The 13607-nt window shown below is 38.7% G+C and overlaps 1 protein-coding gene across 5 annotated transcripts in view; it reads right to left on the reverse strand.

Annotated features, from left to right (window-relative positions):
* The window catches only part of SNX13 (sorting nexin 13), a 104355-nt gene that overhangs the window by 51676 nt on the left and 39072 nt on the right, over window positions 1–13607 (reverse strand). For all 5 annotated transcript variants that reach the window (XM_080664393.1, XM_080664391.1, XM_080664392.1 and 2 more), the window contains 5 exons: window positions 6524–6645; window positions 6332–6433; window positions 4852–4940; window positions 4051–4134; window positions 1182–1320 (listed from right to left, as the gene is read on the reverse strand). In XM_080664393.1, coding sequence (XP_080520519.1) covers window positions 1182–1320; window positions 4051–4134; window positions 4852–4940; window positions 6332–6433; window positions 6524–6645 — 536 coding nt within the window. The remainder of the gene's footprint in view (window positions 1–1181; window positions 1321–4050; window positions 4135–4851; window positions 4941–6331; window positions 6434–6523; window positions 6646–13607) is intronic.

Raw genomic sequence — 13607 nt, forward strand, 5'->3', positions numbered from 1 at the left:
GGAGGGCATTGGCCACAGCGGGATGGTGGAGCAGGTGAGCAGGGGCACCAGACCAAGGTGGGGTGCCAGTCGCTATCATCGGGGCAAGCCTTTGGTGGTTATTGAAAATTCTTTGCTTCAACGCAGCGCTGTCCCGCCCAGCACTCACACCTGCTGCAGGCGCTGGACCCGCTTGCACCCGCTGCTGGCGCTGGCCCAAATCGCTCTACGCTGTCAGCAGGTGCGAGCAGGGCCAGCGCCGTCAGCGCGTGAAGCAGTGGTGGCAGGAGCGGGGGACTGCTGGCAGATAGGGGGCTGGCGGCCATGGCGGGAGGGGCCGGGCAGGGGTGCGGAGGATGGGCCGAGACCTGCCCCTGTGCCCACCCCAGCTTTGTGGCCCACAGTTCCTTTCAAGGTGCACAAATTCGTGCACTGGGCCCCTAGTTTAATATAAAAGCCAATGCATAGAGCAATTATTATATTTAATAATGAAATAACCTAAAATTATGTACTGAAATTATTTAGTTAATATTAAACCGTACCAATTCTCTTTACTTTACAGATAACTGCAATAATAGTCTCACATTCAAAATTATAATACCTTATTCTTTGGTTTTTGTTTGTTTTTGTGTGTTTTTTAATCCTACCAGAGGATTTTTCCATTGATTTCTAGAAAGATGGGAGGGAGGAGAAAAGTGAGAGAGACACATCGATTGGTTGCCGCCCACAACGCTCCTACCAGCGCTGGGGAACCTGCAACTGAGATATGTGCCCTTTCCTGTGACTCTTGGGCCAGCGGGTTGACACTCTAACCCAGCCTTGGGCAAACTACGGCCCGCGGGCCGGATCCGGCTGTTCTATCCGGTTCTCTTGCTCTCCCCTCCACTCCTTTACTTTGAATTTATATTAGTTCACACAAACACTCCATCCATGCTTTTGTTCCAGCCCTCCAGTCCAGTTTAAGAACCCATTGTGGCCCTCGAGTCAAAAAGTTTGCCCACCCCTGCTCTAACCACTGAGCAAATGGCCACAGCTATAATACTATATTCTTAATACATGTTATAACACAATAAGCTAGATTTCAATTTAGTTAAGGCAAAAACAACCAATAGCATAAAATGACATTTAGGTAAATTCCAGTTTTGTTTGAAGATATAGTAATCAATAAAGAAGTAAAATATTCTTTCACTTAAATTACCTACCATCACCAGCTGTATCTAGAGATCGAAGATACTGTAATTCTTCTATTGCCTTATCTCTGACTGCTTCTAGCTCTCCAATATTGTCACTCAATTTAATAATGTTCATAAAGGCCTCATAGTTGCAATTAGACTCACGGATCTAAAAAATAAAGTTTAAAAAACAGATGGGAGGGGGACTCACTTATTAAGGGAAAACAGAATCTTGAGTGACTACCATGTGACAGGCACAACTTGCCATATTCCTAATGCTTATAACAAAACAAAATGAAAATCTCTATACTCAGAGTACTTAAATTCTCATTGTTCACAAACTACACAACGTAAATAAAAAATACAGTAGGCTAGAAAGTAGAAAAGCGTGCTCAGAATGTTTGAAGATAACAAGGAAGCCATGACGGTTGAGCTATATCAAAGAAAGGTAGAAGAGTACACAATAAGATCAGTGGTGATGGAGAGCAAACCAGTAGATTACAGTAAATGTTTTGACTTTCATTCTATGTGGAATGAAAGTTACTAGAGGATTTTAAACAGAAGAATGGGATTCTCTGACCTAAATTTAACAGAATCACTATGATTATATGAATACTATTATTTTGTCTTTTTCTCCAGTCACTTGCTGTTTAAGAATAGAAATAGAGTAGATGGATGGTTAAGTTGAATTTAACAAGAGTGTTATTTCACCAAGCAAGTACAGTGAAAGAGAGAGAAATGGTAAGTGAAGATGTTGTGAAGGAACTAATCATTATGACTGCCAATTAAATTTAAACCAAGTAAAGCAATAAAGGGAGCTATGAAAAGGTAACAGACTTAGGATATACCATCATCATTTTTAATGGCTGCATAGTATTCTATTGTATTAATATGCATAATTAAACTAATCCTCTATGTGAGACACTTAAATTGCTTTCAGTTTTTTATTATTATATGCAATGTTTCCATTAGTGGCCTTAAATGTTGTTGCAAATCTGCTTATCATCATCCTATATAATAAAAAGCTAATATGCAAATGGTCATCACACCATCACACTGTAATGGCTCAGACACTCAACACTGGGGAGAGAGGAATGGGGACCAGCCAGAGATAAATGAGCTCGCGAGATAGGAATGGGGACCAGCCAGGCTGCGGCCTGGGAGAGGGACAAGCCGCCCACCACGGGGTCCTGGGTGCCAGCAGCTGCACCTGTACCTGTGGCCCGGGAGAGAGACAAGCCGCCCACCCCGCGGTCCCAGGTGCCTGCGGCTGCGGCCTGGGCAAAGCTGCCTGCCCATAGTCCCCTGCAGCTGCGGCCGGCCCAGGCGAAGCTGGCCCGGGTCCTGGGTGCCTGCAGCTGGCCAGAGGGAGGGAAGCCTGGGTCCCAGGTGCCTGTGACTGGCTGGAGGAGGGAATCCTGGGTCCCGGGTGCGGGGCGAGGCAGAGGCAGTTAGGGGCAATCAGGCCAGCAGGGGAGCAGTTAGGAGTGATCAGGCCAGCAGGGGAGCTGTTAGGGGTGAGCAGGCAGGCAGACAAAGGTGGTTAGGTGCGATCAGGCAGGCAGGCAGGCGAGTGATTAGGAGTCAGCGGTCCCAGATTGTGAGAGGCAGTTGGACATCCCCCAAGGGGTCCAAGATTGGGGAGGGTGCAGGCCAGGTTGAGAGACCCCCTCCCATGCATGAATTTCGTGCACCGGGCCTCTAGTTTTAGAATAAATTTCAGAAGAATTCTGAACCAAGAGATATACATTTAAAAAATTTTTAATGATGTGAATATGCATATTTTTAAACCTCTTGGTAGAGAGCCTAGTAGGGATCTATAAAAGTTAACAAAAGAAAAGAATAATCAGGTTCTGTGACTTCCATGAAAGGGTCTAATTTTTAAAAATACTGGTCATCTATCTATACCAGCCGTGGGCAAACTACGGCCCGCGGGCCGGATCCGGCTGTTCTATCCGGTTCTCTTGCTCTCCCCTCCACTCCTTTACTTTGAATTTATATTAGTTCACACAAACACTCCATCCATGCTTTTGTTCCGGCCCTCCGGTCCAGTTTAAGAACCCATTGTGGCCCTCGAGTCAAAAAGTTTGCCCACCCCTGATCTATACACATGGGCAGTAAAATATCCCTTTTTAAATTTAAATAAGTAATAATAACACCAAACTTGTCTCTTAAAGAGAATTTGACTGACACATAGCAAACAGAAATATCTATACTAATAAAAAGTCTAGTTGGCCCTTGCGCATGATGTCGCCAAAAGATGGCTGCGTGCACAGTGGAGGCGGGGCCCGGCAGCCACTCTGCGTGGTGAGGCCTGGGGGTCCCACGGTTCACGCAGCATGGAGGCTGGTCCCGGAGGAAGAGACGGGTCACGGCAGGGGAGGGCAGTTGTGGGCGATCAGGCCAGCAGGGGAGGATAGTGTGGGCGATCAGGCCGGCAGGAGAGGGCAGTTGTGGGTGATCAGGCTGGCAGGGGAGGGCAGTTGGGGGCGATTGGGCTGGCAGGGAGCAGTTAAGTGACAATCAGGCTGGCAGGGAAGCGGTTAGGCGGCAATCAGGCTGGCAGGCAGAAGTGGTTAGGGGTAATCAGGCAGGCAGGCAGGCAGGTTAGCGGTTGGGAGCCAGTGGTCCCGGCTTGAGAAAGGGATGTCCGACTGTCAGTTTAGGTCCGATCCTGTAACTAAACCAGCAGTCAGACATCCCCCAAGGGGTCCCAGATTGGAGAAGGACACCCCCCCCCTGCACAATTTCATGCACCAGGCCACTAGTTGAAAATATAAAGATTATCTCTAGATACATCTTTATTTAATAAATTGTTGCTTAATCATCCTAATCTCCAAGTACTATTTCTACATTTAAAAAAACTGTTCTAAAGAGTTGTAATTTAGAAAGTACATACCATCCATATGATATATTGATTAATATAATCAGGATCACTGAGTTGATTTATTAATGGAAGAAGAATTCCTTGTGCAAGGATTTCCTGAACAAAATTATAAAAAACACAAATTTAATCTAATACACTGTTCAAATCAATAGCATAATATAAATCCCCTAACACAACCTGTTACTTAAGAAAAGTACAATACACGTAAAACTAAAACTTGATAACCAACATAAGCTTATAAACAGATGAGCTAATTTACCACAGTTAAAATAAATAAATAAATTGACATGCATCTACCTAGATCTACATGGATACATGTCCACAATGACACCTACAGTTCAATGGAGAAAAGCAAAAAGATAGCTCTAGTATTATTTCTGTTAATTTTTAAATGGCAAAACATTGCAGTATAAGTATTTATGGATTCCTATATCTATATCTAAAGAATAATAACAAAGAAGAAAAGGAAAAGATACACACCAATTTCAGAATAGTGATTATCTTCAAGGGAGGAACAGATTAACTATAGTAAAATATTAACACTGGTTGACTCTGAGTAGTTGGTACATAAATGTCTATTCTATTATTCACTATACTAATGGAATGTGGGTTTGTATATTCTTCTGTTTCTAAATTTCTTAGTTTTAATTTATAATACAGTAAATATTGATACATAAAACCCACATAAAAACAAAGCTCTTTGAGGTCTTCAATAATTTTGATGAGTGTCAGAGGGACCTGAGACCAAAACTTTTGGAAACGATTACTCCAAGTTTCTTTACAGACATTTATTTGGTATGAGTTTAAGCTTACCCTGACAAAGTATCGCATGGTCTTGTTCTGGAAATCTCCAGGAGGTAGCAATAAGTATAATAAGACCTCACACAGATCCCTTAGGAATCCTAGAAAAAAAAGGTAGCTATAATAACATTAGAAAATACTTGATATAAAACACATAAAGGTAGAAATAAGCAGTTTTCTGATTATGCTGGCTTATTATTTTAGTAATTAGTACATATCAGTATTCATTAAAAACTTCTTCATTCTTCTCCAAATAGTAAATACCCAATAATCAAAATGGTATTTTTAAGTCTGCTCAGTTACATCCCGCTCTCTGAATCACTGAAAAACTTCAACTACAAAAGTGCTCCCCAAACAACTTTTGTTGTACCATGTATCTTGTACTCTACCACACTAATTATGTTTGCATACTTAAAAATTATTTGCACATTTAAAAATTACCTGTAATTATTTTTTCCAAAAAGAACTTCCCCTATTTTGGCAGAAAAAAGAGTATGCTCTTCTAATTTACAGATTTGAGGGCTCGGTTTACATAAAAGTTCTGCACATCATTATATCTATTTCTTACATTTAACTATTTCATTATCAGTGCTAATATAATGGCGATTAAAAACTGAATTGCACAATATATACAAAAAGAAAAGAAAAAAGAGGAAAGGAAAGCAAAGAAATAAAAATGTTAAGCATTATAAAAATCAAAGAAAACAATTTCCACAACTAGAAATGCTTTTCCGTAGTTGTTACATACTGACACCTCATAGGAATTTATTATACGCCTAATACTATTAATAAAAAAAAGTGCCACGTAGGAAAGACTCTTAGTCATTGCAAATCTAGGGGAAAAAACATCCTCAACTAAAGCGTATCTGATCTAACCTCCCCAAAATAAGACAAGTTCGTTCAACTCTAAAAATTGTATTTAAAATTATTATAAGCATTACCTTAGAAAATATTTTAGGGTACCAGATATATTCTCGAATTAGAAATAATAAATTCAAGGTGAAGACAAAATTACTATAGATCAAAAAAGTAAATTTCAATTACAAAATGTTAATGCTTGTTATATTTTCCAAGAAGACAAGAGAGGTAATCTTGAATTACCATCTTTACCTTTTAAAAGTAACCTTCAAAACAGAAAAAAAAAATTGGAAATTACTTTTAAGAATTAAAAAATAAAATAAAGTGAATATAATAAGAATTTAAAAATTATAATATAATAAGAAAAAAAAATTATAATATAATAAGAAAATTATAATATAATAAGAAAAAAATTATAATATAATAAGAAAAAAAAATTGGAAATTACTTTTAAGAATTAAAAAATAAAATAAAGTGAATATAATGTAACTTAAGATACATAACAGTATCTTCACTATGCTACCTGTCCTAAAAGAATAATTTCACCTCTATATTTGTTCACGGGTCTTACTAATTCATCTCTGACCAACTTGAACAGTTACTGTTCTCAAAAGTGTGAAACTGAAAACAAAACCTTCTTCATCTTTGGGAGAAGTGCACACGAGATCACGGCAAACGTCCTTCTCCATTTCAACTTCAACTTCAAAGAAGGTATCTACAAGATCTTCTGCTGTACCTGCAGAAAGAAAAGAACAATTTAAGCTATACTGAATGATAAAAACAAAACAGATTTTAAAATCATAATTTTCAGGAATAAAGATATTACCTGTTACTTGATCATCTTTCTCTGTTATCTTCTGTTGAGCCTTTCTAAATACTCGTAGGTGTGTGCCAAAATCATCTACAATGCGTGTTGTAAAATAAGGTTGCCAGTCTATTTCTTTTGACCTTATAAAAACACATATTACACAGAAGCATTATGTAAATGCTTTTTAATCAAGAAATATAAATTCATTTTAATGACTACTAAAAGACATCATTATCAGAGACTGAATTTATACTGAGGTTTTGTTCATTTAATTACTATTATATCTTTACACTATCTTTCATTCATAAAATGTGTACCAAATTTATTTGACTAAGACATAAGTATTTTATGTGCCAAAGCTTAAAGATTATAATAGAAAAAAATATTTTTTCCAGTTAAATCTGAAATGAATCTAACAGATATATCACGCAAATTCTTACCCCAGACTTAATACACTAGAAATTCAGAACGTTTTAAAGAGCAGACTAACAGCTCTCAGAGGGAAGGAGGTTTGGGGGAGGTGGAAGAAGGCAAAGGGGGGGATAAATAGGGATAGAAAGAGACTTGACTTAGGGTGGTGAGTATACAATGCAGATATTTTATTGAGTTGTATATCTGAAACTTGTATGGTTTTATTAACCAACTAGAGGCCCAGTGCACGAAATTCGTGCATGGGTAGGGTCCCTAGTGGCTGCCAGCTGCAGGCTGGGTCCTCCCTTTCCCAGCTGAGGGCCACCAGCTGGGGCCTCCCTTCATTCCGCGCCACCCCCTGGTGGTCAGTGCACGTCATAGCAAGTGATCAAACTCCCAGTTGGTCAAATTCCCGAGGGTACACTTTGCATATTAGGCATTTATATATATAGACGCTACCCCAATAAATTCAATTAAAAAAAAAAACAAAATAAAAGAACATTTGAAATATTTCTTGGTTCTTTTTCAACCATTTCTGAAATCTTCACATTCTTCTTTTAGTTATATAGGCCAAGTTCTAAACTAAATACCTTTGGTATGAGCCTGATTCGTTTCTGCTTGCATATACTAGCACTTAAAAACTAGAGTATTCAAAATAACAAAAAAATGGTTCAAAGAATGTGGCTGCACTTAACCATGAAAAAGGTGATTACTAATTATATTATGTAGTACTCTATCTCAAAAGCAAAAGACCTCAAGAGACACTGCTAATTTAGTATAAAAGTGAAGCAAATAATAAAGACAACAGATAAACCAAAGACAGTTTACACCTTTCCTTGAATTAAGTAACAGTTTCCTCAAGGATATTTTTTCCATTGATTTCTAGAAATAGTAGAAGGGAGGGAGAAGGGGGAGAGAGAAAGAAAGAGAAAAACATTGATGTGAGAGAGACACACTGGTTGGTTGCCTCCTGCATGTGCCCCTACCGGGGCTGGAGAACCTGCAACTGAGGTACTTGCCCTTAACCAGGGATCAAACCTGAGACCCTTCAGTCCACAGGCTGAGACTCTAACCACTGTGCAAAACTGGCCAGGGCAAATTAAGCGTTAGTTTTAAACAAACGTTTTTAATGCTGTTTTCCTTAAATTAGTACTAAAATTAATTTACTCTTTTAGGTGTTTATTCATGAAGCTGCTAGGCAATGGAGGGGCCATAAAAAGTACACCCTAACCCATTACGTTAATTACCCACACATGTATAATAAAGAAGCTAGTGAAGAAATTGACTTGATTACACTGTCATTTTTTGATAGAAAGCATTCAAAAGATAATGGCATTGAGGAATATAACAGATGGCTGTTTTAAAATAAAAAACTTAAGTTATTAACACTCATACACTTTTTAAAAAATTTATACAACTATGATTTTGTTATATATATGGAAAGAAAGAGTAACATTTTTTTTTATTTGTTATTTAAAAGAGTAACATTTAAGGGTAACCTAAACTCAGGAATCTGAGGAGGGTTACCGTTATTTAGAATATAAGAACCATGTATTAACCTTGGTAACAACATTCAGCTTCAACATAAAAACTTAAATCTAGGAATCTCTAGAGTCTCTTTCCAAAAAAAAAAAAAAAAAATCACAATCTATATAGCATCTTTCAAAAAAACTTTAACATGAATATTTGTACAAAATTATACACACTGAAAATTTTTTGAAAACAGAATTTACTTGGTATAAGCCATTACATTAGTTCATTTAATCCATAAAAGGATCCTTCTAGCAAATTTAGAAGAAAGTAATCTTTCAAGTTAGAGCTGTTCCATTTCATGGTACAATATACATAAAACAGTGACATTTTCAAACAAAGTAAAATTTACAAAGGTATTTTAAACCTAATTCAATTCTATAATCCATCACTATAGAGGAGGTAATGACATTTAAAATTAGTGAAAATAAAATATTAGTGAAAATCAAAGAGCAATGCAACTATATAAAAATAATTTTAAATATAGATTTTTACTTTCAATATACAAATATGAGTAAGGTGGGGAGAACAGGGAACACAGTATTCTGCATCTCTATCCAAGGTCATTTGTTTCCCTCTTCTTGACTTGTTTCCACTGAATACATGAAACCCTAATGTAAATCTCAACTAAAAGGGACTTTTCTGGGTTAGAAAGATAAACACAACAATAATACATTGCTTCCCATTTATAAATTAGGAAAAGATCTACTATCAATTTCTAGTAGTATTTGTAATAACAAAATCTGAAACTATTTTGATGACAGTACTTTCTAAATTTATGGTATATGATAAATATGTAATAAATTTTAAAAATAATCAATTTATGTAACCATCATACTTCTTTGTATTGATCCACATGTAACTCTCTATTAAAGTTCTTAATATCCATTACTTTTAAGTTATGCCTAAGTTCAAAGCTCTTTTCACTTTGTTTAAAATATTTCCCCACACGCTTCCTATTCTAATAAAAACAAAAGAATTATTACACAATGAATCCTATTACCTACACTTCCATTTATTATTACTTACATGTGAATCTATAATAATGAAAGCATAATATGCTAATTAGACCGGACAAAGCCTGGGCTGGGAGGGAAGCCAGTGCCAGCAGCCAGGGGAAAGAAGGCCTACTCTTGCACGAATTTTGTGCATCGGGCCTCTAATTTAAAAATAAGAGCATATTTCCCATATGTTCAAAAGGATAAGTGAAGTATTCAACCCTACCCTGAAAATATAAAATTTATAGTAGGATCCTGAAGCTTATATACCTGATAGTATGGGTGCAAAAATTACTCATAGATTACTGAGGAATGCAAAGAAGCAATAAAGTTATAATTTAAGCATACAAGCAAAAGTCAAACTATAATGTGTACCTCTCTGACCATATATTTTGCATGCCTGTATCTCCACCTCTAACACCAGGATTATCTCCTTGCTATTAATTGGTCTCCCACGTCTACTCTTGTCTCCCCTCCATTCTATTTTCCATAGAGCAACCAGAGTGATCTTTTTAAAATACAAATGTGATAGTATGAAATAAAAGCTTTGAAAGCCTTTCAATAACTCTCCATTGATCTTAGGCCTGAGCACAAATACCTTCTCTAAAATCTTACATACCTGGAACACTGCTTACCTCCTTATCATCATCTGTTCCACCCTCTTCCTTCCCTTCTGTTCTGCACACTCTCAGGCTTTCTTTCCATTTCTCAAACTTGAATATGCCTTTTCTTATATCAGTGCCTCTGGACAAACTATCCCGACAGGTTTGCTCACCCCTGCCCACTCTCCACAAATTTCCCTTCTTTCTCACATATTCAATTGACAATTCTCACTTATACTTAATTCAACTAAAACATCAATTCCATACATCAGCCTTTGTTGACCCTCTCCTTTGCTTTATTCCTTCAGACTAGGTCTGGATCTCTGGTGATACATTCTTATAGCACCAAAGTTTTCACTTTTTATAGCACTTACAACAAGCATGTCAAAGTCACGGCCCATGAGCTGCATGTGGCCCACAATGAATATTTTTGTAACCCAGCCAATATAACAGTATGTAAGAAAATTTCGTAACTTAATTTTTAAAATACCGTTATACATAATCCTATTTAATAAAAGAGTAATATGCAAATTAACCACCACTCCGCTACACCCACAAGCCACGCCCACAAGCCAATCAGGAGCGAGTATGCAAATTAACCCAACCAAGATGGCTGCGGCCACAAAGAGAGCAGGAGGGAGGCTTGGGTTTCCCCGGCAATGGAGGAAGCCAAGCTTTCCGCACACCCTGGCCGGCCCAGGCCTCCAGTCCAGGCTACAAAGTTTCAATTATAGAAGATAAATAAATCCCAACAGAAATGGCTGCCACCACAGAGCGAGCAGAAGGCTTGGCTTTTCTCAAGGATACAAAGTTTCAATTATAGAAGATAAATAAATCCCAGATTCCAGGGCCTCCACTTGGGTCGCTGGGGGGCGTGGCTGGCCTGCAAACCACTACAGGCCCCTTGCCCAGGCCACCCTACGCCCCAAGGGAACCCCCACCCTGATCTGGGACACACTTCAGGGCAAACCAGCTGGCCCCCACCCATGCACCAGGCCTCTATCCTATCTAATAAAAGAGTAATATGCAGATTGATCATCACTCCAACACACAAGATGGCTGCCCCCATGTGGTCAAAGATCCTGCCCCCATGTGGACACAAGATGGCCAGCAGGGGAGGGCAGTTGGGAGAGACCAGGCCTGCAAGGGCAGTTAGGGGTGACCAGGCCGGCAAAGGAGGGAAGTTGGGGGTGACCGGGCCTGCAGGGAAGGGCAGTTGAGGGGGACCCAGACCTGCAGGGGAGAGCAGTTGGGGGGACCAGGCCTGCAGGGGAGGGCAGGGGTGATCAGGCCTGCAGGGGAGGGCAGTTAGGGGTGACCAGGCCTGCAGGGGAGGGCAGTTAGGGGCAATCAGGCTGGCAGGGGAGCAGTTAGGCATCAATCAGCCTGGCAGGGGAGTGGTTAGGGGGTGATCAGGCTGGTAGGCAGAAGCAGTTAGGGGCAATCAGGAAGGCAGGCAGGCAAGCAGTTGGGAGCCAGCAGTCCTGGATTGTGAGAGGGATGTCCAACTACCCATTTAGGCCCAATCCCACCAAGATCGGGCCTAAATGGGTAGTCGGACATCTCTCTAGGGGTCCCAGATTGGAGAGTGTGCAGGCTGGGCTGAGGGACATCCCCCCCCACCACCCCGGTGCACGAATTTTGTGCACCGGGCCTCTAGTTATTAATAACAAGCTATAAAGTTCGCTAATGACTTGATTACTATAATCGTGTTGCATTCATTTCCCTTACGTGCCTATGCACAGGTTCACCATTTCTCTCCACTAATACTAGCAGCGAATATTTTAGCAGCCGATTGCCATGTCATTAGTCTTGAACTGACTTGTTTGGTGTGCGCAACAGGAAATATTTCGCTTTCGGAGAACAAGAAAAATAGGTTTGTTACACACTTATTAACTTGTGCAGTTATTCAGTGTCTGGTAAGTTAATGTTCACGAAAAAAATATTAATTTTTATTAAAATGTTCTATTATTTTATGTTAATGATTATTCATTTATTTCAGCCCTTTGTATTCAGCATGTCTCTATCAAAATAAACCTATGTTTCTATGAAAATTGAAGCTTTTGTTTTTTTGCGGCTGACATAGACTTAAACCTTGTTTATCTGGCCCGTGTTAGCCATTGAGTTTGGCATGCTTGACTTACAAACTGCAGTTAAATAACTCAATTGCTAGAAATAAATTCAATTACTGAGAAAAATCTAGGCAAGTCAGGAACTTTGTTTTATTCTGTGTTCATTTTATTCACAATGGTACCCCTGATGGCTAAGTAATGTGTTGAACATTGGGAGGCACTCAATACATATTGATTTATTGATCCCTCTTTCAGGGTCAGATCCCTCTTTTCAGGGTCAGTGCTTGAGAAACAGCACAAGACACATACAACAGTTGCTTCTTTACTCCTTACAGTTCTGAAATAGAACATCAACTGAGCTTTTTTTGCCTCTCTAAATCCCTAAGCTACTTCATGCTAATGCCTAAAAAGGGCAATGAATGTCCCAAATATGTGGGCTGTGTTTGAGCTGATATAAATTACTTCACTGGTTCTATCTATTCTAAGCAGTGTACAGCTTATCATCCCACAAACACACAAAAAAAACACACCTCCAAAATCAACCAATTTCTATAATTATAATACAGGTTCAGAAGCAAATACAACTTTCTTTTTTAATACGCTTAATTATATTTCTCCTCTAAGTCACGAATGTGCAGCTTGCACCACAGACCAACTATATCAAATTTTCCTTCTTTCTCCCACATTCACTTGACAATTCTCACTTATACTTAATCTAAAACATTAATACCGCACGTCAGCCTTTGTTGACCCTCTCCCTAAAATACACAAACCAGGCATCACACAACTGACTTTTGATAAGCTTAAAACTCAAAAGATGGGAACAGAAATGGACAGAAGTACCAGAAAGTGGTCTATTAGCCTAGCTTTATTGCCAGGGCTATAAGTCAGTATATCCTACAAAGAGAATGAAGAATATTGGCTAACTAAATGTAAGTTAAAAGAATGATAGTAGTATAGAATTGGTACCATTCCAAAAATAGCTTAAAAGTTCATTGACGATAACCACACACAGAAATAAGAGGTTAATCAAGTAATATGTTGTAATTTAAATAGAATTAAATAATAAGCAGTATTTAATTGGAGAAAGAAACAGTACAGGAATGAGCAAAAGAGATGGAATGAACATGGTATATGGAAGCGTCATTGTGTAGACTTGCCTGACTAGAGAAGTGGGTGACCGTTTGGCAGTAAAGGCAATCTTCACATTCTTGGCAGAATACTTTCCTGGAAAAGGTCCTTTTGTCAAAATGATAAAAGTAAATACTGATTTTCCCATAGAAACAATCCTATTATAAACCATGTTCCTAATGCCACATATTTTTTCACAGAAATGACTATTAAGACCTTATTTAAAACAGTTAAGAATGTCACAGTACACTATTTACTGAACAGTGTGTGTGTGTGTGTGTGTGTGTGTGTGTGAAACAAAGACTACATACATATATACACACACACATATAAAGATTTACTTAAAGTTACATCAATC

This window comes from Plecotus auritus (genome assembly GCF_963455305.1).
Source record: "Plecotus auritus genome assembly, chromosome: 4".
NCBI classification, from domain to species: Eukaryota; Metazoa; Chordata; class Mammalia; order Chiroptera; family Vespertilionidae; genus Plecotus; species Plecotus auritus.